General features: G+C 43.3%; 2 protein-coding genes across 2 annotated transcripts in view; both read right to left on the minus strand.

Moving 5' to 3' along the window:
* Positions 1–319: 319 nt before the first annotated feature.
* On the minus strand, positions 320–13,638 carry LOC311351092 (uncharacterized protein). The gene is made up of 4 exons (XM_084471179.1): positions 13,498–13,638; positions 6,606–6,710; positions 4,802–4,885; positions 320–1,943 (listed from the first exon to the last, which is right to left on the minus strand). The coding sequence occupies exons 1-4, from the start codon at positions 13,615–13,617 to the stop codon at positions 1,911–1,913; spliced, it is 342 nt and encodes a 113-aa protein (XP_084327305.1). The 5' UTR covers positions 13,618–13,638; the 3' UTR covers positions 320–1,910.
* The window catches only part of LOC311351091 (myelin basic protein-like), a 45,309-nt gene continuing 33,199 nt past the window's right edge, over positions 10,658–22,767 (minus strand). The window contains exon 4 of the mRNA XM_084471178.1: positions 10,658–14,068. Within this exon, the coding sequence (XP_084327304.1) occupies positions 13,770–14,068 (299 nt within the window). The 3' untranslated portion in view covers positions 10,658–13,769. The remainder of the gene's footprint in view (positions 14,069–22,767) is intronic.

Raw genomic sequence — 22,767 nt, forward strand, 5'->3', positions numbered from 1 at the left:
TCGGTCATGTATTTAATAAAATAAGGCATTTTTCTACGAATTGAACTTGTCTATCTATTTTATACGAGGAATTCTAATCATTATTTGAATGAATTCCGCTTTTGGATCCAAATGCTGACTGCATTGTTCAAATGGGAAACACACTTTCTAGCCTTATCCCTCTGCTGTCTTCAATACTTAACCATATTTACTAAAATAATATTCTCTCTCAGCTATATATACTTATAATACGATTAATAGTTACTAGTGTTACGATATGTTGTGTAAAATATGATATGCACATGATATCCAAAACACCTGACACTCATATTTGGTTTCATGGTTTTTAATTAAATTACTTTACATATTTGTTTCAAGTTAAGTGACGTCATGTTTATTACAGGTAGAGCATTCAGTTGATTACATAGGGGGCCTTGAGTTTTAATATACATTCATTCACAGGGCCCATAGTCCAAGGGAACTCACACACTTGATTATACAGCCTTCAGACCCAAGCACACTTTTTTGTATTTTTTTCTACATGATAAACTATTGGAACCATTCACCATTTAAGAGTTATGGCAACCTTTCAACATTCAGTAAAGAGCACCTTATTGAAATTTGTGTTTTTTTTTAATATTTTTTATAATCCACACAGTAGAAAAACACAGCACCTAGTTTATATGTTGGTAGCGGAAAGCATAATGGATAATAATAGCTGTATTGCATTTGAGTTTAATTAGTTGTGCTATGTGTCTGCAGGTGTCAAGGGAAATCGACTTTTTAATCTCAATCCACCATCATTATTCAGGTGCTGTCTTTTGTCTCAGACTGAGACTGCAGAATACATGTTGTTTCCAGACAGCAACAACAATGCACAACATAATGTTTATGACATTATAGAAGACCTCATTACACACTATTATTTCATGAATTGGAGAAAAATAAACACAGCTGGGACAATGTTAAACATTGCAGAATTATCCATTTTATTGGAATTCAATGCATTTATTGCAAACATAGATTTTATATCGCCTATGTTTATTCAGTGTTCACCTCAAAGCTTTACAGCAGGTCACATTGTTTTATTAACAAACGTAGATCAGACATCACATTGAAGACAGAACACATGTGGGACCCCATGAGGGTCTAAAGATGAGAGGAGGAATACAAACACGATGAACATGTTCCATTAAAACGTGTAACGTTAAAACATCATTAGATCGGTTAAGAACATAAATCATAGTGATGCGTAAACACGGTTCTGGGAGAAGACACGACAACGGAGAAGACAAGACAAAAAAAAAAAAAAAACACCAAGAAAAAAGAATGAAACAGAGCTAACACCCGTTCTTCACACTCACACAAGGGTTGTCCGCGGTCAGGTCAGAAAGACTTGCGACCGGCCCTCTAATTCTTGTTCGGGTGAACGTCCGCTTCAGCCACCTTTTTTGTGAGCAAACGACTCAAGATACAGAGACACTTGTGAAGCACATTCAACGAGAGGCCCAGCGGGCGTCCAATCAGCGCTGCGCTTGTGAGAGAATGCAGGAACCACTGCAGCAAACACGCATTTCAACGCCGACGAACACCGCATGGAACTCTGGGACTAGGGGGAGGGGGGGGGGGGGGGGCGGGGGCGCAGGCACAGATTGTAATATCTAGCAGCCGCATGGGGGAGGGGGGGGCGGGGGAGGAGGTGAGATCACGGTGGTAAAGGTGAGGTCGTAGGACAGTTAAGGCCAGTGTTAGCGTGTTAAGATGCAGGAAACGGTTGAGGTTTTGGAGAGTGAGAGGCACGGAGATATTTTAGTTTCTTCATTTTTTTTCCCTCTCTCGTTCGTCCCTTTCTGTTGTTGTTGGTGTTGTTGTTGACAGGGGTTGGGCCCTCGTTGCCGTTGGAAGAGGGTAAGCTTCCATCAGGGACGACTTCAGCGCTTGGCTGGTGAAGCACTTCTGCTTCCCTGCAGGACGGATGGAGAAGCTGAGTTAAAGCATGTCAGGGCATGTTCTTCCTACTGACCGCTGGTACATCCAGAATTATTATTCAACTGTGGTTTCCTTCTGGAATCTGCAGTGCTAGTCTAGGGTTAGTAACTTAATGAGCTTCTTGCCGGTGTGTTGCTATGGAGTCATTGAGCATTTTGTTAGCGATGAACACGCAGTAGGTTTTTTGATGAGAAAGTAAATCCGAGCCACTATTATATTTAACAAGATAAAATTGAAAAGAAAATCAAATGGAATGAAATTACAATATTTACATGCCCTGGGTTAAAGCACGTTGCAAGGCAGGCCCTGCCAAATGTATTTGCATTTTGACTTGAAACACCACGCCTGATGACGCAGACCCTAGCAGTTCCTCTTCAGTTGTTTTCTCCAAAAGGAATGTACAGATTAGGCTGCCTGTGTTTGTGATGCAATTTCCCCTTGGCAAAATCAGATGGTCGGAAAATAGAAGAGAGGGAGGTTGTGAGTAGCAGGGGGATTATACAAATGAGACAAATCTTTGTGGAAAATGGCTTTAAAAGACCATTAATCCACATCTCCTTTGTCTTCCCCTTCACAAGACAAGGGCATGGAGGCAGCCTTTGTTCTGACGCTTTTCTTTCTGCAATTGGAAATAAATTAATTATCTTCCATCTGAAATTGGGGGAGGAAAGGGGAAGCTAATTAACACACAGCTAGAGTTCTGCAACCTAACACAGAGACGTTGGAAGTGGAAATGGAGACCAATAGATGGGGAGAGTACTTGGAAAAGAAGACAGCGTTGGGGGGGCTTTGTGTCCGCTGCTGTTCTGGGCTGTGTGTCGTGTGATTATGTGCAGAGAGATGGTTAGTGTTCAGGGCGAGATTGAGCTCCAACTCGATGCTAATTAGTCGTACCAGAAGGGTTTAAAAAGAAGTGGCACAAAAGTTAAACGCTGGAGAAATGTATTCTCTTGTGCCTCACTAATGACTATTTACCCCGCACCGATGGCGTCTTGAGGAAACGTGAAAACCTCTCCCTCTACTCCATCTACTGAACCAAGTAATCTCAGGTCCAGCCAGACTGATTAATTCCTGGGGACGGATGGACAGACACAGGAGAAACTACTACTGTCTACTGTGACAACAAATCGCCATAGGTCCCCGGGAAACAGATGAACCAGAGTATAACTCATCAAAAGAAGAGAGGCAGCTCAGGCCCATCAGAGTGTAAAATACAAAGGCCACGGATGGGGAGAGGGTGAGGCGGAGAGAGTGTGAAGTGTGTGGCATTTGGGACTTGGGAGTGAGGCGTTACGCTCAACTAGCCACCAGAGTGTAAACAGGCCAGAGTGGATGGGAGAATCCTCAGGCCGAGAAGAGTGTTGACTTGAACCTCCTTGGATGATAGAGTGACACCCTTGAAGTGACGGCTCCAGGGGGCCATCTCGGGCCCCGCTCCACTGACGGAGCTGGGGTCTAGGAGGTCTAAAGGGAAGTTCAGAATGGCCATGATACGCTGTTCAAGGGGATGTGCCGGCGTCAGACCAGGCCCTTTAACAGTTGCCCTTTCACCGTAACAATGCTGTGGATGGGTCAGTTTGCGTGTATCTTCAAGCCTCAACATTTCTAGAAAGTTACATTCAGAGTCTCTCCTCCTGGATGGCATTCGGAGCGCTATATCTCCTCTGTAGAGTTTCAACACGCCATTACAATTACTGGATCATCATAAATGAATACAGACTCAGATTAACTCCAGGAGATGTTACCCTTGGAGATGTTCTGCGTCTGCTGGCTACAGACAAGATGGCAGAAAGCATAACAATGGATGTGCAACAGTGTGTTAAATTTGTTCACATTCTCTTAATCCTTTTCTTTATATTTGCAGTTATTTCATCTCGGTTTTTGCAATCGTTTTTTATTTTACACTATTCATTGAGACTATTTAGAGACTTTTATTTATGAGCTCACGTTGGTGTGTAGTCACGCTTAATGTTCCATCATCTTCCAACCATCTATCACACAATGTCCAAAAATGCATTGGACACTGAGCTCCTTTTGACGAATAGCCCGACATCAGACACCATCATCTCATTTTTTGTGTATTGACGACCATCCTCTGTCCATATCCTGGGCACTTATTACAGTTTAGTGGTGGTGGTGGTGGTGGTGGTGTTGGTAGCAGCCCAGGCCTATTGCCCATTTCCATACGTATGGAAAGCCCCGCCATGGATCTAACGTGTTAATGCTGCAAAGCCTTTTAGCGTGGCCTGCAATATAGACCACTATGCCCAGGGAGCCTCTGGTTATTTCATAAGGCCTGGATACACCCATCTCCTAAGTACTTTGGTGATGATGGAAATGGTTAGGTGGTGCAGCAGAAAAATGTGTCGTATTGCAACGGTTACTCACTCTGCGCACGATATCATCACTGGGGTAGGAAAAGAGGAGCGACATTTAGTGAGAGAAGAAATTATATTCTTGAATCAGACGAACACTTTGAGAGAACAAGACAGGATAAGTTGAAAGAGATATGTATTCGGATGAGAAGAAGATCCAATGGAAGTTGGTAGATGAGAGGAATGATATGATAGTAAAGAAATTCTATGCTTTAATCAAACCAAGGCCAGTTGAACAAAAAACTATGAACAGGGAGATTCCGTCTCTTAATTAAAATTACATCAATAGAAGGAAAAACAGTGGAGAAATGCTTTGTTTCATCAAATCGACGTCTGGCAGAACGGCACAGGAGTTAGTGGAGGATGAACGAGACACAGAGATAGTGGAGAGAGGGGGAAAGAGGGAGGGGGAGAGAGAGAGGGATGAGGGGGAGGCTGTGGAGAGCTTCCATTGTTACCATTTTGAAGATCTTGGTCAGGCTGCCTTTACCGTCCCCGGCGGCCGCCTTCTTTGCTTTGGCAGACTGTGACTTCTGGCTCCCCTGGGGAAACAGGTAGCATAGGGGGGGTCAACGCACAACCTCAGAACCTAGGATGAATGAGTGATGAGTCTCTCCTGGGCTTTAGCGCAAGGCGTCGAACTGACCCACAGGCCAAGGGGTCGTATTGATTTTCATTCCAGCATAGGAAAGATTTATAAAAAAAATTTCCTTTTCTTTTATTTTACAGGGGAGCAGGCACTGGATAAATGATCGTGGAGTTTGAATGGAGATCCGAGATCTCTGTTCAAACTCCAGCGTGGAACCCAAACTCGGGGTTAATCAAACTAATTATAGCTGCTGCAGGACTTGTTTGTCCAGAGCGATTTTAACAATGTCCACAGGCTGACATCTGAGGGACCTTGTTTATTCCTCATGGAGAGACTCAACTCAGGCGGATGGATTCTGAAATGTGAGCCCATTGTAGCCCTAACTATAAGGATGAATTACAGTGAGTATGACGATGGGTGGTAGGAATTACTGTTTATTCTCAAACCCTTACCTTACATAAGACTCAGGAGAGGTATACTTTCACTGGGCACTGGACACACACAAACTGACATCTACTTTTGTATGACTCATACAGACTGGGCTATGCATAAGATATTTCTAACAGTGCCAGATGAATCGCGGGAAATTAAACCAAGGGAATGAAATTGGATATATCTTTAAAAAAATAGTGTGTATTCACTTTCGCTACCAAGAGAAGAAATCCCCTTGACGAGATAAGAAGAAAAAGAAAAACGGCAGTCGTGAATATACAAAAATGTGGTCAACAAACAGAAACTGATAAGAGGCCTAGAAGGCGGACAATCGAGAATGGGACGATTGAATATGCGGTTTAAATGTGTGGAGCGGTGAGATGAGTTTATATAGACGCATGGATAACGGGCCAAACTGCAGATGGGAAAGCCAAGCGCTGGAAATGGGAGGTGAGTGATTCCCTCATTAGGTCAAAGATGTCATGCACCAGAGCACTTCTGTCACTGAGCTGATCCTAGAGTAATTATGTTCTATAATGGGCTATCAGGGGGGCTAGGAGGGGGTCACTCAGAGCTTCTGGTGGCATGACACCTCTGCTGTATATTCCACGCCCAGCACCTACCAGGCCCATCTTAGCTGCCATTCCAGTCCACTGGACATGCAGGACGCAGGGTTTGGAGGATGAGTGGGGGAGAACGACACACAAAACAGCTATAAATTTAGATCTTACTCAGAGCGAAGGGCAGGGGCAGGACAGGGCAGAGGGGCAGGAAAAGGTAGACGTTGTCGTTGGGAAAAGAGCACAGGTTCAACAGCAGCAAGGTACATAAGAGCACATCAAGGCGTAGAAACAGGCAGAAAGAGAAAGGGAAACATCAAGCACACATCAGTTGGAGAAGGACCTTCCACAAAACGCTACTGCTTTGGTTCTATGTATTCTTCAAGTTAAAAGGACGAGTGAACACGACACATCATTACTGGGTTGAAGATATGTTTCTACAAAGTCTACATTCAAAACTCAGAAGAGAGGGCAAGACAAGCAGGACTCACCCTAGACTTGGGTGGGGCAGGGGACACCTAAGGGAAGGGAGTTTGAATGACAGAGAGTTTGAAATGTTAGCAACGTACAGCAGAGGCGATAAGTCAGGCAGAGGAAACCAAGTGCAGGAAGGCAAGTGACGGAGAGGAACCCTGTGTGTGTGTGTGTGTGGGGGGGGGGGGTGTTGTCATAGAGACTCACAATTGTTCTGAAGAACGTCACCACGGCGTTCTCGGTGCCGCGCTTACGGGGAGAGGCGGCGGTGGATTTCTGGGGGGCGGGGGACAGAGCGCCACGGAAGGACCCCTGGAGAGAGAAAATAAGTCATTTAAAACCCACCGAGGGGGATTCCGGAACACGGCACATCCTTCTTCTCCCAAACCTATTAGACGTTGCTTTATCTTTGTTGGAGAAAGAAAAAAAGAAAAGCCCAACCTGTCAATCTTAAAAGGGAGGAGGGGTGTCTAGTGAAGGCTCCAGTGAATCCCTATGAATAATGAAGGCTGTGTTGTTTGTGGCTGCTGTAGTTCAATGGCTAGAATGAAAGGTGAATACAATTGTCAACCGCTGGGACAATTGTACATGTTCACTTCAAAGGACCCTCACCACTTTTCCTTCCTTCACATGCCAGAGTCATTGTGTGTGTGTGTGTGTGTGTGTGTGTGTGTGTGTGTGTGTGTGTGTGTGTGTGTGTGTGTGTGTGTGTGTGTGTGTGTGTGTGTGTGTGTGTGTGTGTGTGTGTGTGTGTGTGTGTGTGTGTGTGTTCTATCGAAAAAGGTTACCTCAGGGAGAGAACTAAAATACATTACATTACAATACATTCAGTGTCATCATGTATTGATCAAAAAATATTAAAAAAAAAATCTGGTCCATATATCTGAAAAGATTACAAGGAAATAAGAAAATAAGAAAAATAAGAAATCTGGTTCATGTTATTACCCTGGTCCCTAGTGTATCATTGCTGTGTCTCAACCAGTGTATTCTTGGACGTAAATAATGCTTGAGGATATCTCCTAGAGAGACAATGCAGCCCATTATACATGTGCAGGCTCGTTGGTGTATAGCCTCACTCCTTGTATATGTATCTCTATGTTGTATTGACACCAAAGGAAAATGTCACTGTACTACAGTGAACAGGGAGGCAGATGAAATATGAATTGTTGATTGCGTGTTGGCAGATTGTTGCTGTGGAGTCGTATTCCCTTTGATATAAGTATTCCCTTCTGCTCCTCACCTCAACTTCTCTCTTTCCCTCTTCTCCCCCAAACTCGAATCCTCTTCTCTCAACTCATCTCCTCGACTCCTCTTTTTCCCTTCTGCTTCTCCTTACTCCCTGCTTCTCCTCTCCTCTTCTCACTTCTCCATGCCTCTTCTCTCCTCTACTCCTCTCTTCTCCACGCCTCAAGTCCTCAAGTCTTGTCTGTCTTCTTTCCTCTCCCTCGTTCTCCTACTTTTATCGTTGGTCTCTCAATGTACCTTAGCTCTGCTTCTAAACTTTCAGCGTTGGTCACTGATGGCATTCCCAGGCCATCAGTGACCAAGAGCACTCTGTGCAGCCAGGAAGGGGGTGATTGCTTTCTGTTTGATTTAGCCATGAGGGAAGAATAGAGATGTGTGTGTGTGTGTGCACATTCAGAAGTGAGTATAATGTGTGTATGGGCCTGTGTGTGTGTGTGTGTGTGTGTGTGTGTGTGTGGCGGAAGAGAGAGTGTGAGCTGAGACCGGCAATGGACACACACACAGACACAGTACATCCCTGCCTGGATATAAAATAAATCCCAGCATAACCCCTTTCACCAATAATTAAGCAGAGCAGCATTTATAATAACCGGGAGACACACGCAGACACATACACACACACACACACGCACCCACCAACACACCCACCCACACACCCACACACCCGTTTCAAGTTTTTTTTTTTTTTCTAAGCCTACCCCCAGGAGGGATCCAGCAGTGTTGAGTCCCCGACATGTTTTATGTGTGAAGAGAACACTCGCTGGAGCAGCAGGGGGAGCACTCAGTATTCAGCACAATGTACCCCAATTTATTCAAGCTCCCAATGCAGTGCTTAATGATCCCTGCACTCTACTCTGAGGTCAGTAGGGCGGTACGGGGCCAAAAATACACTTAATCACCGGCCATGTTCAATATTTAATCTAAAGGAGATGATAGAGACGAACAGACGCCCAGCCATCGCAGACCAAAGCAGATAAGGGCACACCTGGAGTTGAAGCTGTTGCATAAAACACACCATTATCACTATCCCCCACAGACACCCCCCATCCCCTTCTCTTTCCTTTCACACCAATATAGAACACAATCAAGTCTTCTATTTTTTCTGTTCATACGATTTCAATCCCATCCAAAAGCAATCCAATCCAAAAGCAGGCTTGTTGACAATGGCGTTGTCGATTAACATTGGCACAATAAGTGGACACCATAATTAGTGTGGTCGTTGTGTCCACTTATTGTGTGTAATTATTAAGCTGCATTTTGTTAGGCTTGGCACCTAAACAGTTCTAGACTAGAATAAGTCATATTCTTTGTGCAATCGTCCTTAATCACTGTCTGGAAGTTTGTTTTTGCGTCAGAACCCAAATTTTTTTTTGTGTTGTTATTTTTATAGATTTTAATTATTTTTTTGATATTTATCATTCTAACAATTTTTTGTTATTTATGTGAGCATGTATGTACAGTATATGTTTGATTGGTCAGGAATGGTAATGAATGTTTGTTAGGGGTTTGTTTGTTAGGGGCTCATCCCTTTGTGAAAAAAATAGAAAATCTAAAAGAGAAATATATAAAAAGAACCAGGGATTGATATAAATGGGTGGCATGGATGTCATGCTGATCGATGTCGCACTGATTGACCCAACACCTGGCAGGGACTTCCTGTTCACTTCAGCACTGAAGCACCCCCTGTGGGCCATGAGACAATGTGATGAGACACCTCACTTAAAAAAGGTTGTGCTCAGAAGAAATTGGGCGGATGTCTCAAGTGGTGGAGGCAAACATCATCGATTTGTACTGCTCGAGTATTAAACAAACTTTGTAGATGGATCAAGGTTGATGAGGACCTGACACAAGCGAGACCACACTTACCTGTCTCCCTTTGATTGTTCAATTGTGAATATATGTTTGTATATAAATAACAATATATATATAAGTTAAATCAGGGATTACATGAAATCACTAACTAAGCTTCGGGTATACATTTTACCTCAAGATAAATTGTACTTCATTACGCTTAACCTCAGCATGATGACTTAGACTAAAGAAAAAGTTACAAAGTTTATACTTTTCAAATCTATTCACTTAAGGCTCGAGCCCCCTTTTCCATTAGAACTTTAAGGGTCCTTATTTTACCACATGCCCACTTTCTCTCACAATCTCCAGGGGAGGGCAGATTGTGGCCTGGCAGAAGAATTGTAGCCCTTTAATTGCAGGATCAAGCAAAGCACCCACACACATTTCTTTCTTGCAAAGCGTGCAGAGCAAAATGCAAGAGCTGAAACCAACCCATGTCCTTTAAGGTGTTGGAATAGCAGTTAGATCCCCAACAAACCACCATTCAGTGTGTCTCTGACAGGAATCACAACCCAGGTGTTGAGCAGTGGCATAAGGGGCTCATGAGTCAGGCGGGAGAGTATTAATTGACCACGATGCTCCGGGACACACTAATAAGGGAAAAGGCTAGAGTTAGGTATAGCTGGGGAGAGAACAGGCGTCGGCTGTTACACCAAGCTAGGGTTAGTGTCCTGTTCAGAATGTGCCGCAGTGACACGACACTGGAATACTTGAGAGAGTAGCATCTAGAAAAACAGGTTGAAGATGTGAAAGTAAGGAATTATTTTCCTTGTGAACAAAAGCCCCCAGGCCACACAATGCTAGGATTACTTTGAGAAGAGTGTTATTCCTAGTCCATCCCGGCTCAAAGCCTGCACCTGACGTACATGGCAAATATATATACTGCAGGTTATTGGACAGTTTTAGATACAATCTATCAATGAAGAGCAAAGTAAATGTGTATCCAAGAATATATTTGATCATAACAGTGTCAGGCTATGTTGTTGTTTCTAGGTTTGGAAAGCTATATTTGGGTGACATATCAAATTTGTACTGCTGTCTTCATCGAGCTGTTAAATTGGTACACACAGTTGAGGGGTTCAAACATTTCAAACATCTTGTTTTTTTCAAAAAATGATAACATTGCATTAATCCTTAATTGCAAAAAGGTTCTGACAAATGAGAGGGGTGAGGTCTTTTAATTAGCGGTGTTACACATGCATTTTTTACTGAAGTTAATTACTTAACACATTCAAACATTAATCTGTAGAGAACAAATGGTCAAAAGACAACACACTCAACAGCAAATACATAAAAAGATTTAGAGTGCAAAGTGTAAATTAAAGCGTTTTAATAAAGCCACAATCGTAACAGAACGTAATTACTGATCCCAGGGATAGGGGTAGGTTTAATGGATAATAGTTCACAGGAAAACTAGAAATTGTTACAGGCAGAAAATAGTTAAGCATTAGGAAAAAAAAACAACTTAGGGAAGATCTCTTTACGGACTCTACAAACTCTCTTCCATACACATACACACACACACACACACAAACCGTTTGTTTTAGAACAATAGAAATAGAAAACCTGAGCTGTGTTAAATTTAGCGGACATCAAAAGAAGGGGAACCCCTTCATTCAAGACACTGGGGGTAGATTACAGTGTCATCTTTTGATTCTTACATTTTTTTGGTATTAAAACTGCAGTATAAGTGAATTCCCTAGCCATTTCTATCTTTTGCGGTATTATTTATGGTCAACTATCAGCTAGCAACACATTTTCTGGCCGCAAGTCAAGAAAAGACCCGGAAAATGTCAGAATATATTATTAATCCTTGTGGGGGGGCGAAGTTCTGCTGGCATAGCTGGTGTTCATGCAAATATTGTTATCCCTAAAATGATGTTCTCCATTATCCTGCTCATTTGAGATAGTGGATGAACTCAGTCCAGTATCAAGTCCTGAGGATCTAACCTTTTACTGTATCTGATTTAGTGCACACTCAACGAAGGATACAATATAAGTACAAATATTTTGGATGTTCCTGAGGACTGGGTCTAGCCAGGTCCTGAAAGCGACACCTCAATATGCACAAATAACCAATAACTGACTTAAAATTCAGTTATTGACTTAAAAAACAATAAAGTGACGCAATAGAGCGTAGCCTGAACTTAATTACTGGCGTGTGGTTTATGCCGTAAACAACGGTAAGCCAACACACAATACACATGTTAGACACCCAAAGGGGTGGAAAAAAACACTGGGGGTTGGTTTGCTGCATGACCAGCACATTTTAATCTTGCAATGCGATTGCAATTATATTTCAATAATATTTTTTTCAGCAATTAAAGTAGAAAATGTTGCATTTCCCTGGATGTTGAATCACAGCAGAAAATGATTAGGCTTTAGGCATCAAAGGTAGGGCATTCATGTTCTCGTATATATTTGAGTCATCAAAACGCAGAGCTGCAAGGCAAACGGCCGGTGAAAACATTAACATACATTTCCAAATGTTTCTTTTTGGACCAACTTCAAACTTTTTTTTCCGAAGATGAAACATTTGAAAAGCCAAGAGAGAACTTATCTCAACGGTCTCCAGATATCCAGATAACCTTTTGAATTCCAGCCTCTCACAAAAACATGCCTGTTTTCGTAATCTTTTATGAAAATCCCCAGAAGGGCAGAATCAAAGCGTCATTTTAACCTGCCTCTCAGCCTTCCAACACTCTGTATGGTAGACACAATACTTGTGAAAATGCATATTGCATTGAGATTGTTCAGCGTTCACCCTCACAAGTTCTCTCAACCTTAAGTAAATCAATCTTGTACTCTCTCTGATTGAAAATAATATAGATGGCAATAACATAAGACAAGGAAGCAACTGTTGGCCCAGTCAGCTGTAAAATCTTTCTTGAAAGGGCAATCAATAATGATTTAAAATGTTTAAGAACCATTGATTGAGGGAAAGAAAGACTAATCAAACCATCTAGTAATCTGATGGATGTGGCTCCTCAGAGATGCAGTTATTAGTAATTCAGTGTTCCGTTTCTGCGAGAGTACAGAACTATCAATGACATTAGAAATATAGTGCAGACTCAAATACTGCTAGTTACTTTCTGATAGAAGACTTATATATACATATGTCTATGTACATTATTAATTTATGCCCAAACACATACCTATTCCTGTATATGTCTGTCGTATACAGGCATAAGCAAGCAACACTATATTTTGATCATATACTAAATGGGAGCACCTAGTCTTTGTGAAGTGAAAGTGAGAACTAACTCCTCAAAAGCATATCCCTAGATTAAGAAGATGGATAATTTGTGATGAGAATATTAAATACAAATTTTAGATCTGGCTACTTCTTCAAATCTGAAATGTAGCAGAAATCTGAAATTCATAATATCAGACACATAACATTTAAAGAGCATATATTAGATCCTAATCAATACAGCTTTTCTTCCTATTTCTAAATTCTTATATTCTGTTTTTGGCAAATTCTGGCAAATTATTCTTCTCCGCCAAGTCTCATACACTGAAACATGCTGGAAGCCAAGAGCCACTCAGGGAACCACTGAACAATCTCACTTAATGTATGGCAACTCAACATATAAACATATATATATTCAAAACATTTAGTGATTTACTTATACATCTACCTATGTCAGTACCATTGAAACAATAACCAAAACAAAATATACAAGAACACAAGAAAATGAACACTTCAAAATCACAGCCCCTTGAAAAGGAAAACATAACCCCACCCAAAGTCAGAATCCAGTGTAGACGCAAATGACGTTTAGCAGTTTCTGAACAACGTGAAACTTTGGTACAACTAAAATAAAAAAGGCAAAACAACTCAAATAAAAAGGAACATTTAGGAACCGTTTAGCATCAAATGCCTGCAGCGCACTAATCACAAACAAATAACGGTTTTAATTCTAGAGACAGAGTGAGCGTTCAGAATGAACTGTTAGGGCCGAGCGATTACCACCACACAACTCTGGTGAGTCTCCCTCACCTTGCTCTTCCTCTTCTTGTCCCCTCCAAAGAAGGTCCCGATCTGATCCATGAGGGTGGGGGTCTTCTTTTTCCTGCCCAGCCCGAAGGCTGCCTGAGCGGAGCTGCTTGCGGAGGCCATGGTTCTTAGAGTTTAAGCTGGGGGCAGTTTCTCGGTAATAAGCCAAATGCTTGGGTTCTCTTTATCCCAGACGACGGGGTGAGAGGCAAAGGATGCGAGGGGGAGTCGGGCAACGGAAACGTAAAAAGGGTGCGAAAAACAAAAGGCAAAAGCTACTCTAGGTCCTGCTCAGGGCTTTCCGAACCGCACTCTGAACCCGCTGTGCTGTGCTCGTGGATGGTCTGCAGCTCATCTGACTCGGAGGGGCGGTCTTTGAAGGTGTTGTCCTCCCGCCCCGGGGCATCACGGGAGAAGAGGCGGACCAGGTGGGGGCGTGGCACGGCGCCCTCCGGGTCATCCGCCTCGGCGGGGGCCTCTGGGTCGGTGGGGCCCTCAGCGCCCGTGGCGTCAGTCACCGCTGGCTTCTCCGAGACGTGGCCATTGTTCTGGTTCACATCTGCCTCACCCAGGCCTGTGCACAAACAAACAAGGGGTCATCTATGGCCGGGCAGAGAAAGGCGAGGAGGGAGGAGGAGGAGGGAGGGAGGGATAGATGGAAGGGTGATGGTGGTGGTGCTGGTGGTGGTGGTGGTGAAGCAATGGCACAATGGAGTCTTTTGACCCTGCTCTTTTTCCGCTACAGCAGGGCACTGAGGCGCTTTCACCACTTGAAATGAACTAAACCCTACCAGGTAAAGAAGAGGATTCACACTTATGTATAGTTCTATGGTTGTTTGCCATCACCCTTGAAGCCCCAGGACTGTTGGTATGGATGATTTTGTGGCATGCCATGACGGTAAAGGTGTTACTTTAATAATTACAAAGGTTATTACGTATTATTTACATTAGTATATAGGCTGACATCTGCAGTACAGGGGTCTACCTAGGAAGTGATGATTCAGAAATTCATCTGCTTTCACAACTCCATTAACCTGACCTCCATGCCATTAACATGACCCTAGTCCAACCAACCCTAACCCCCAACATCAACCGCAGGTTTAATCACTCTTTATGTCTGTCAGGAGGTTCTGAATGGAGATTTACAAGATGTATAGCTTAGATTTCATATTTTGCAGAAACATGCAAAACAGATTAGAGAGCAGGATGTTCATTGATTGTAAGTGTACACCCACGTATCAGTAGGATCTCATTGTTGGATTTGTTGTGTGTGTCATTTCTTATATATAGCCTTGTTGTATGTAATCTGAACATCAACCAATAGGCAAGCTCATTCCTTGAGAAAGCATTAATGCTATAGTGCTACATTTCATACAACGTGGGAGACATACATTGCATTGTACATTTGAAAAGGATCAATGACGTTGAACACAGATATAGCCTAATCTGCCCATAAGGCTCTGCAATGTCCGCTAAGTGCCATGCTAGCTAGCTCCCACAGTGCAGGGCATCCAGAGCATTCCTGTCCGTACAACAATTAGCACACTGTACTGGCCAGCAATGGTGTAGCACTCCACCGGGGAGCCCGAATGCTAACGTTGGCCTTAACAGAGGCCTATTGTCTGGGCCTGCATAGTTTTCACTGGCGAACAAGGGCACCAATGTCACTAAAATAACTCCTATAAGTATGGATTTTCAGCTCCTTGCACAGTGAGATTCATCTGATTCCTGTTGAGGGCATCAGGAGGACGGGTGTTGTCAGTGGAGTAGGGTGCACATCCTTTTTATTTACAATGTTGGTTTATTATATAGCGGAAACAATGGGACAACACTATAAGTTGATAGAATGGCACACAGCTAAATCAGCTAAATTTCATGAATTATCTTTGCTTTTAAGTGTGTGTAAATCACACATCACAGAGTACACAACAGTGCAAGACATCTTAGGAAGATTGAGGAGGGACAAGACGAAGACAGAGAAAGACAGAAAGATAGGAATTGAGTGTAGGGCCGTTAAAGCGCTGTGTGTTGTTTGTAATGCGCTGCCGGAGAATTCTCCCCCACCTGGACAGCCATCTAATGACCAGTGCACTTCCCCTAATGGATACCATGAAGACCCATTTTGAATAGTTAAAGAGATATGTACCCTTAATGCACGCCTTGCGGAAATGGCATGCATTTATGCATTTGCACTTCCTGCTAAACTCATAGCAGCAACAATAAATACATACAAATTGGGATTTGTAAAGGTGGTATGACGTAAGGTGAAAATTTGTTTTGTTCCTTGAAAACACACAATACTGTATGCACAGGACACAGTATTCTTTGAAAAGAAGTTGTTTGTCTTTATGATGCATGTGTTGATTTGTTTTGGCGTGTTTTGGCGTGCTGTCAAGCCGCTGGGCAGCCTTGGGATTGTTAATTACACCTGGGGCCTAGGCGGCATACCCTCCCACTTCCCACTTTTTCTATCTCTCTTTCTCTCGCTCTCCCTTTCCCCCTCTTACTCCCTCTCACTTTCCCACTCTCTCTCTCTCTCACACACACTAGGGATGGACGATAGTTTGGCAGAACTGTTGGGTGATCGCAAACTGTATCGCAAGCAATACAACATTTTGTGAATATAGTATTTTAAGTATGTTTTTCTTTTCTATCATTTGTTCAATTGTCAACATACATTGTGAAAATCGCAACTTGCCACAAGCCTCCCGCACGCACACGCTCACACACACATCCTCCCACAAACCAGATCTGACTTAAGAAGTGGAGACAGGTTTACTATTCCAACGATTGAGGGGCTTAATCCTTCGCTAAGCTGAATTGATGGAGCTCTTTACCTCATTACAAAGTTTTTCTTTTTCCCATCCTTCAGCCTTTATTTGTCAGGAGCATATGGGAGGGAGCCAAAGGTCTTGTCCCGGGAACAAGGCAAATTAAACAAGAAGGAGGGTGGCTCAAAGCAGGAAAATTGCCTCTCCATGTGATGACACCGATGCTCCAGTTTGCTTATGTGATGAAGTAGTGAATGAGTGCAGGGATGGGGGTGGGGGGAGGTGGGTGGGTGGGGGGTCGGTCATGATACTACATGTTTTTGTTCTTTGAGTCTGTAGTCCTTCATTACATACAAATTTCATGAAAGACCTCGACAGCTGAAAGGATGGATGTCTTTCAGTGCGGAGAACCCCCATGCAGGCAAGAGCTGTGCAACCCTTGCATCCACCACATTGCTGTGTGACATGTATGTCTTCATAAATACTCTTTTCAGAGTCTCGACCATTTATTAACGTGGGATAATACTGTTATGAAAACTGAACTAAAACGATCTCAGTCCACGGGAAATGGTCGAATTTTGCCTGCCATCTAATTCTCATTGACAGCCCGGGAGACCGGATCAGCGACGTTCCCTGTAGTGTAGATTTAAATTCAGAGTGAATATTTATCTTGCTCTGAGAAGAGAGCGAAAAACCAGAACAAAATGTCGGCACTCTACCACCACTGGCATCTGCAGCTGCTTTGCTCCACCACTCCCTGGCAGCAACCCCCCCCCCCCCACTGGCTCCAGTATGTGTGGTTCTGAGCACCAGCTTCCGAGAACAATGACAGTGGTGGGACTCATGGGAATGGGAAGTATTTGTTTGGGACAAACAAGAAGAAGAAGAAGATGAAGAACTGCAAGTATGTGGCCGCTGATCAGATCCTCCCACACGGAACCGGCAGAATTCATTATGTATCTACCAACACCCACTGGCATCGGGGGGAAAAAGCACCCCTCTGTCTCTGACAACCGCATCAGGCATTCAGGCGAGGCATTTTTCCCTGTGGAGACAGTTTCTCTGGCAGGGAGATGAACATCTGCAGCACATGTGGGACTAGGATTGCTGCTTGATTTCATATTTCAGCTTTACCCCCTGGTCTCCTACCACAAGCCCAGTGTACAACCTGTCAACATGCACTTTCTCTTCCTAACGTGAAGCAAGGTGTGATGCCATGCCATACCCAATGATGAAAAAGGATAAAAGGATAAAAACTGAGTATGTCAACAACACTAAAAGGGTAAACGTTTTTTTAGCATTCAAGCACAAATCTGTTGGTGGCAAGATTTTCCAGTTTGAGTAACCCTCGAAATTCAACTAAAAAGCAGACAACCGTGACAGCTGAAGCTAACAAACGATGAGTATCTGATTTTGCTGCATGGCTGCTTTTCAAAGAGCCAACTATTTTAATCATGAATATGTCAATCAATGTTTTGGACCTATTCAGATTAATAAATTCTGGAACTGCTTGTTGAGCCTTGGGGTGCAACGGTTGCCTCAAGCAAAATCCTGAGTCATATCACAATGGTAGAGGCATTTTTCCTCCAAAATATAGAATTCTGTCAAATTCTGTCAAAGACAATCAATCAATAAGTGGGCCGCTGGGCCCCCTAGTCCTTGGACAGAACACTTTTTCTCCCTTATCGCACAACCTAAAAGGTCTAAAACTGGTCTTTGGAAAAAAGTTTGGCTATTTAAGACACACACACTATCATCCCCTCTATTGCTCATATGTTTCTACTCTTTAAAAACAGATTCAGATAAATGTGGAATGTCAACATACATTTCACTCCTCTTTCAGGGTATAAGATCAAGAATGCTCAAGCCTAGGATTATATGTTTACAACTGGTTGTTTGCAAAAGATTATACAGAAAACTAATCTAAATCTATGACTAGATTGAGTTGCATTACTTGATCTTGGAAAACAGCTGTCTCTAAGCTGTCTCTAAGTATAATACTATATACCATTAAAGAGGGCACTACAACAACCGACATGTTGACGGGTATCTTTTATGATCTGTAAAACTTTCCATATCAGATCCCAAACGCAGGCAGATTGCGAGCTGCCTACAGCGCCCGGCCCATCTATCCCACTGCAGCGCTGGCCGCACAATGGAAAACTCAAAGAGGACCGCAGAGTAACTTCTGTCCACCACAATGGTTGTTGTCAAGCCCGGGTACAATGCAGCTTTATGCTACGTCCAAAAGCATTTCTCTTTTACTCTCTGAGCCACGCTTTGTCTTTTTTCCACATTTCATCCCGACTTATCGACAAACAGCTGTATCTTATCCAATCAATGGTGAGAGGTGAGAGGTATAAAGTGCGAACAAGACTTTCACAACAATTCTCCACTTCCTTCAGTGTATTAATATCAGTGGGCGCCGTGACTCATATTCGGGGGTGAGTAGTGCCGGGTTTGTGGGTCTGTGGGGTGACGTGTGAACCGAGGCAGGGAGGGAGTGAGTTCCACTTGGAGGACGGCGGTGGTGTCATAGCTCTTGTCCTCAGGGACCTTTTCTCCAGGGATGCTCAAACACACACACTTGATGCACGAACACAAGGAAACATACAGTGTGTACACACACACACACACACACACACACACACACACACACACACACACACACACACACAGGGCACGAATAATGTTGTAAATTATTCAGCCTCTCTTCCAACAGCCTCTCTTCCAACGGTGCAGTTTTACGGATTAGTCCGGACTCCCTGGTGTCACTGCTGGTGAATGAAGCACACTTCCTGGAGGTTAAGGCCGAGTGTGAGGGGCTCTGGGGGGGACAACACTATTACAATCCCCCCTTGACTGAGTCTAAGATATCTGCACTGTTGACACAAAGGATAAAGGATGTGTTCTGCCGCACAGTTCAATAACCACTCCGACGCTTCCCCAGGGCCCAATAACAAAAAAAAACATTTTAGAGCAAATGTCCCAGACACACACACACACACACAGGTACGCACACATACACAAACACAAACAGAGACGTATGTACACACGCGCAAACACACCCACACCCACACACACATGCTTGCACAAACGCACAAACACACGCACAGGTACACACACACACACACAAGCAAGAACTGCACACACACACACACACACATATTCTCAAACAAACCCATGTACACACACATACACACACACACCCACACCCACAGGTACAAACACACACACGCAAGTACCGCACACACACACATATTCACACAAAAAAAAACATGTACATACACACACACACACACACAAACATATGTATACACACACACACACACACACACACACACACACACACACACACACACACACTCACACACACACACATTGACTTGCCAGATGGTCAAGACGAGATGACGTCATTGCTATCTATTTCAAGGCTTTACAAAATGATATACACAAACAGTGTTAGACCAGAGGGGTATTCCATCAACCAAGCTAAAGGCTTAGACTCACTACTTTCAGTTCGTTCCATTGACGTGACTTCTATGCTAAGTAATCATGGCAATTTATGTGTATCATCAGAAGGTTCCGCCAAGCCTAGTCCTCACGATTTTGTCATAAATGTACATATATGAAGTACAAACAGCCTATATTTTCACTAAGGGTCTAAGATTAAATGATGAAAATAAAATAACTAAATGAATTGCTATCTATTGTTATTGTGGATATTTTCTCAACACATTTTTATACAAACTAACTCTAACTGCTGGTCTACTGTTAATCGGGAACCAGCAGTTGGGTGAGCGCTGGCGCTGTGGTGCGGGCGGCCCGAGTTCACGTCTGAGTATGTCATAGAATTCTTGGCGTTGGCTTATTTTTGTAATTCCCTAAATGTCAGAGAAAGTAGGCCTAACAATTGACTTTTTTATATAATAAATATGTCTTACAATTTCCCCAGAACCCAAATATAACTTGCAAAAAACCCACGGTAAAGTTAATGTTAATATTAATGTTACTGATAGGGAAGTCTTTGTCACAAATTGACAAATTTGTGACAAAGACATGGGAAATTGTCAGCCACATAAATTCCATTCAGGTGAGTTTCTCGGCAGGCAGCCGAGACCACTTCTGTTGAGATAGGGTTAGGGAATATTCTAAATTTTCCGCCTGCATTTACTGGGTCTATCTCTTCAAAGAAATGGAAAATAAATGGCATGAAAAGTTCTTTGATTTCTCCAGTAATCATTCCTAAATTACTAATTGCGGGGGGATTGAACCCCAGATGACCTGTTGCAAGACTGACACGTTACCTCAACACTATCTCCCTGATTTCAAAACAATGGCAATATTCAATTAAAATATGTTACGCTTAATACTACTTTTATGCATTCACCAGATCAGCAATTTTTTTGTCAGGCAGCCTCCCTGTTTTTATTAATGGTAACGGTGTTCCCTTTTTGAGTTATTATATGCTTGTACTCCTCATAGACCTCCACAAGCAGCTTCTGTTTGCCACTGGAAAAGATCCAGCTTGGTACTTTTCTGACATTTGCTCCATGATTCAACATTCACAGTTCTGGGCTGGTTAAATATCTCATGAGCGTGCGTAATCCACGATAACGTTAGCCTTGTTTGAACTAACCTGAGCAAGGCGCGGCTGAATTGCGTTGATGGAATTGCTTTAGCCTCAAGTGGAAGTTGGCGTTAGTTTTAACTGGGCTTAATCAACCAAGCGATGCCTTCGTTAGCGACTTTGATGAAATACCCCTCAGGTTCTTTATTAGGGCAGGGCCTGCGATAAGAGTTTATGTTTGAAATGTATAAGTGAAATGCTCTTGTGCCCAGCATCTGTCAGAGAAAGAAAAAAAAAGAAGCAAGACAGACTAGCAGAGGGCAAGAGAGGACAGATGTAGGAGAGAACGAGGGTGGAAAGGAGTGAAAGAGGCGAGAAATCGAAACAATGAGGTCAAACCAGTGAACGCTAGGGCAGTGAGAGACGTTGCTGCTAACAATCAGATCTTTCAAGACGGGAGCGAAGAGCTAGTGGCCAGAGGCCGGAGGCAGTACCAGCGAGTGTTAGCCTCAGCCACAGAGACAAATGACTAGGCCCTAACACACTTGTACATGGCTGCCAAACATACTGTTCTCCTACTGAGCCTCATACACTCGACATGCATCGTTCAGACATGAACTTCAACTCATGTACGCGCACACACACAAAAAACACTTGCACACACATTGCGCAAATTAATGTGACGATGACACCCTTATTGTGTTGTTATGTGCAAAACACAAATAGAGCAATGCCAAAACCAGTTGACTGAAGCTACTCACACATTATGTTTGTGTTTATCAATGTTATCGATTTCTCTACCAATGATGAGCCTGTGTGTGTCAGGGTCACTAGGCGTGTGGTGAGGTTGCCATGACAACCAGTCACTCCATCACGTAACTTACTGATGACTGACCCACCTCCACGCCAGGATAGAATCATTCAACCCGTCTGAAGCAGTTGCAGCAATTGGTGAAAAACAAAAACAAATGCACAGCATACCTTTGGTCATCCAAACTACATATTGGTCTTTTTGCGAGCCTAGATGGAGAAACCCGGCCCTACACATCCATACAGAGCGATGCTATGCTCTATTGTCTGGAGATTGAAGGGCTCTTCTGGCCCTAATTATATAAGAGATCATTTTAATTATCAATTATGAAATGAATGGATATGTAATTTGGTTGCAACGGCCAGGGAATTTAATTCCTAAAGATCCCTCTGGTTTGATGCAATCTGACCTTTGAGCCTTCAGGCCTCCCAATACAGTTAGTAATGAGCAGACATAGGCTTAGGGGCCTTTCCCTCTCTCTCCAGCCCAAACTCTCTCTCCAGCCCTATCTGTCTCTGTCCAGCCCTATCTCTCTCTCTCTCCAGCCCTATCTCCCTCTCTCTCCAGCCCTATCTCCCTCTCTCTCTCCAGCCCTATCTCCCTCTCTCTCCAGCCCTATCTCCCTCTCTCTCTCCAGCCCTAACTCTCTCTCTCTCTCCAGCCCCATCTCCCTCTCTCTCCAGCCCTATCTCCCTCTCTCTCTCCAGCCCCATCTCTCTCTCTTCAGCCCTATCAAGCCCTCTCGAAACCTAGCCCTATACCTCTCCCTCCAGCTCTAGCACTCTCTTCTCCAACCATTACAAAGCAAAATGAGTAGCCAGGAGTGCCCCAAAATGCAATTAGAAAACCTAGCCTCTTTAGACCCAAGTAAGGAACCTAATTATTATTATCTGGTTCTTCCCATTCATGGGAGAATAGGCCGGTGTGTGAGCTACACTTGTGGGACTATGGAGTGATAGTGACTATCATACAGAATGCCTATTAGAAGACATAGAAGGTGACCGGAAGAATTATCTAAGGTGAGGCTGCTGATGCCAGACTACAAATAGGGCAGTGTAGTAGTATGCAACATAACACTGTTTTGCATAAGAATGGAGTGACCTACCATAATAGAGCATCGG

Source organism: Micromesistius poutassou (genome assembly GCF_964030765.1).
Source record: "Micromesistius poutassou genome assembly, chromosome: 8".
NCBI lineage: Eukaryota > Metazoa > Chordata > Actinopteri > Gadiformes > Gadidae > Micromesistius > Micromesistius poutassou.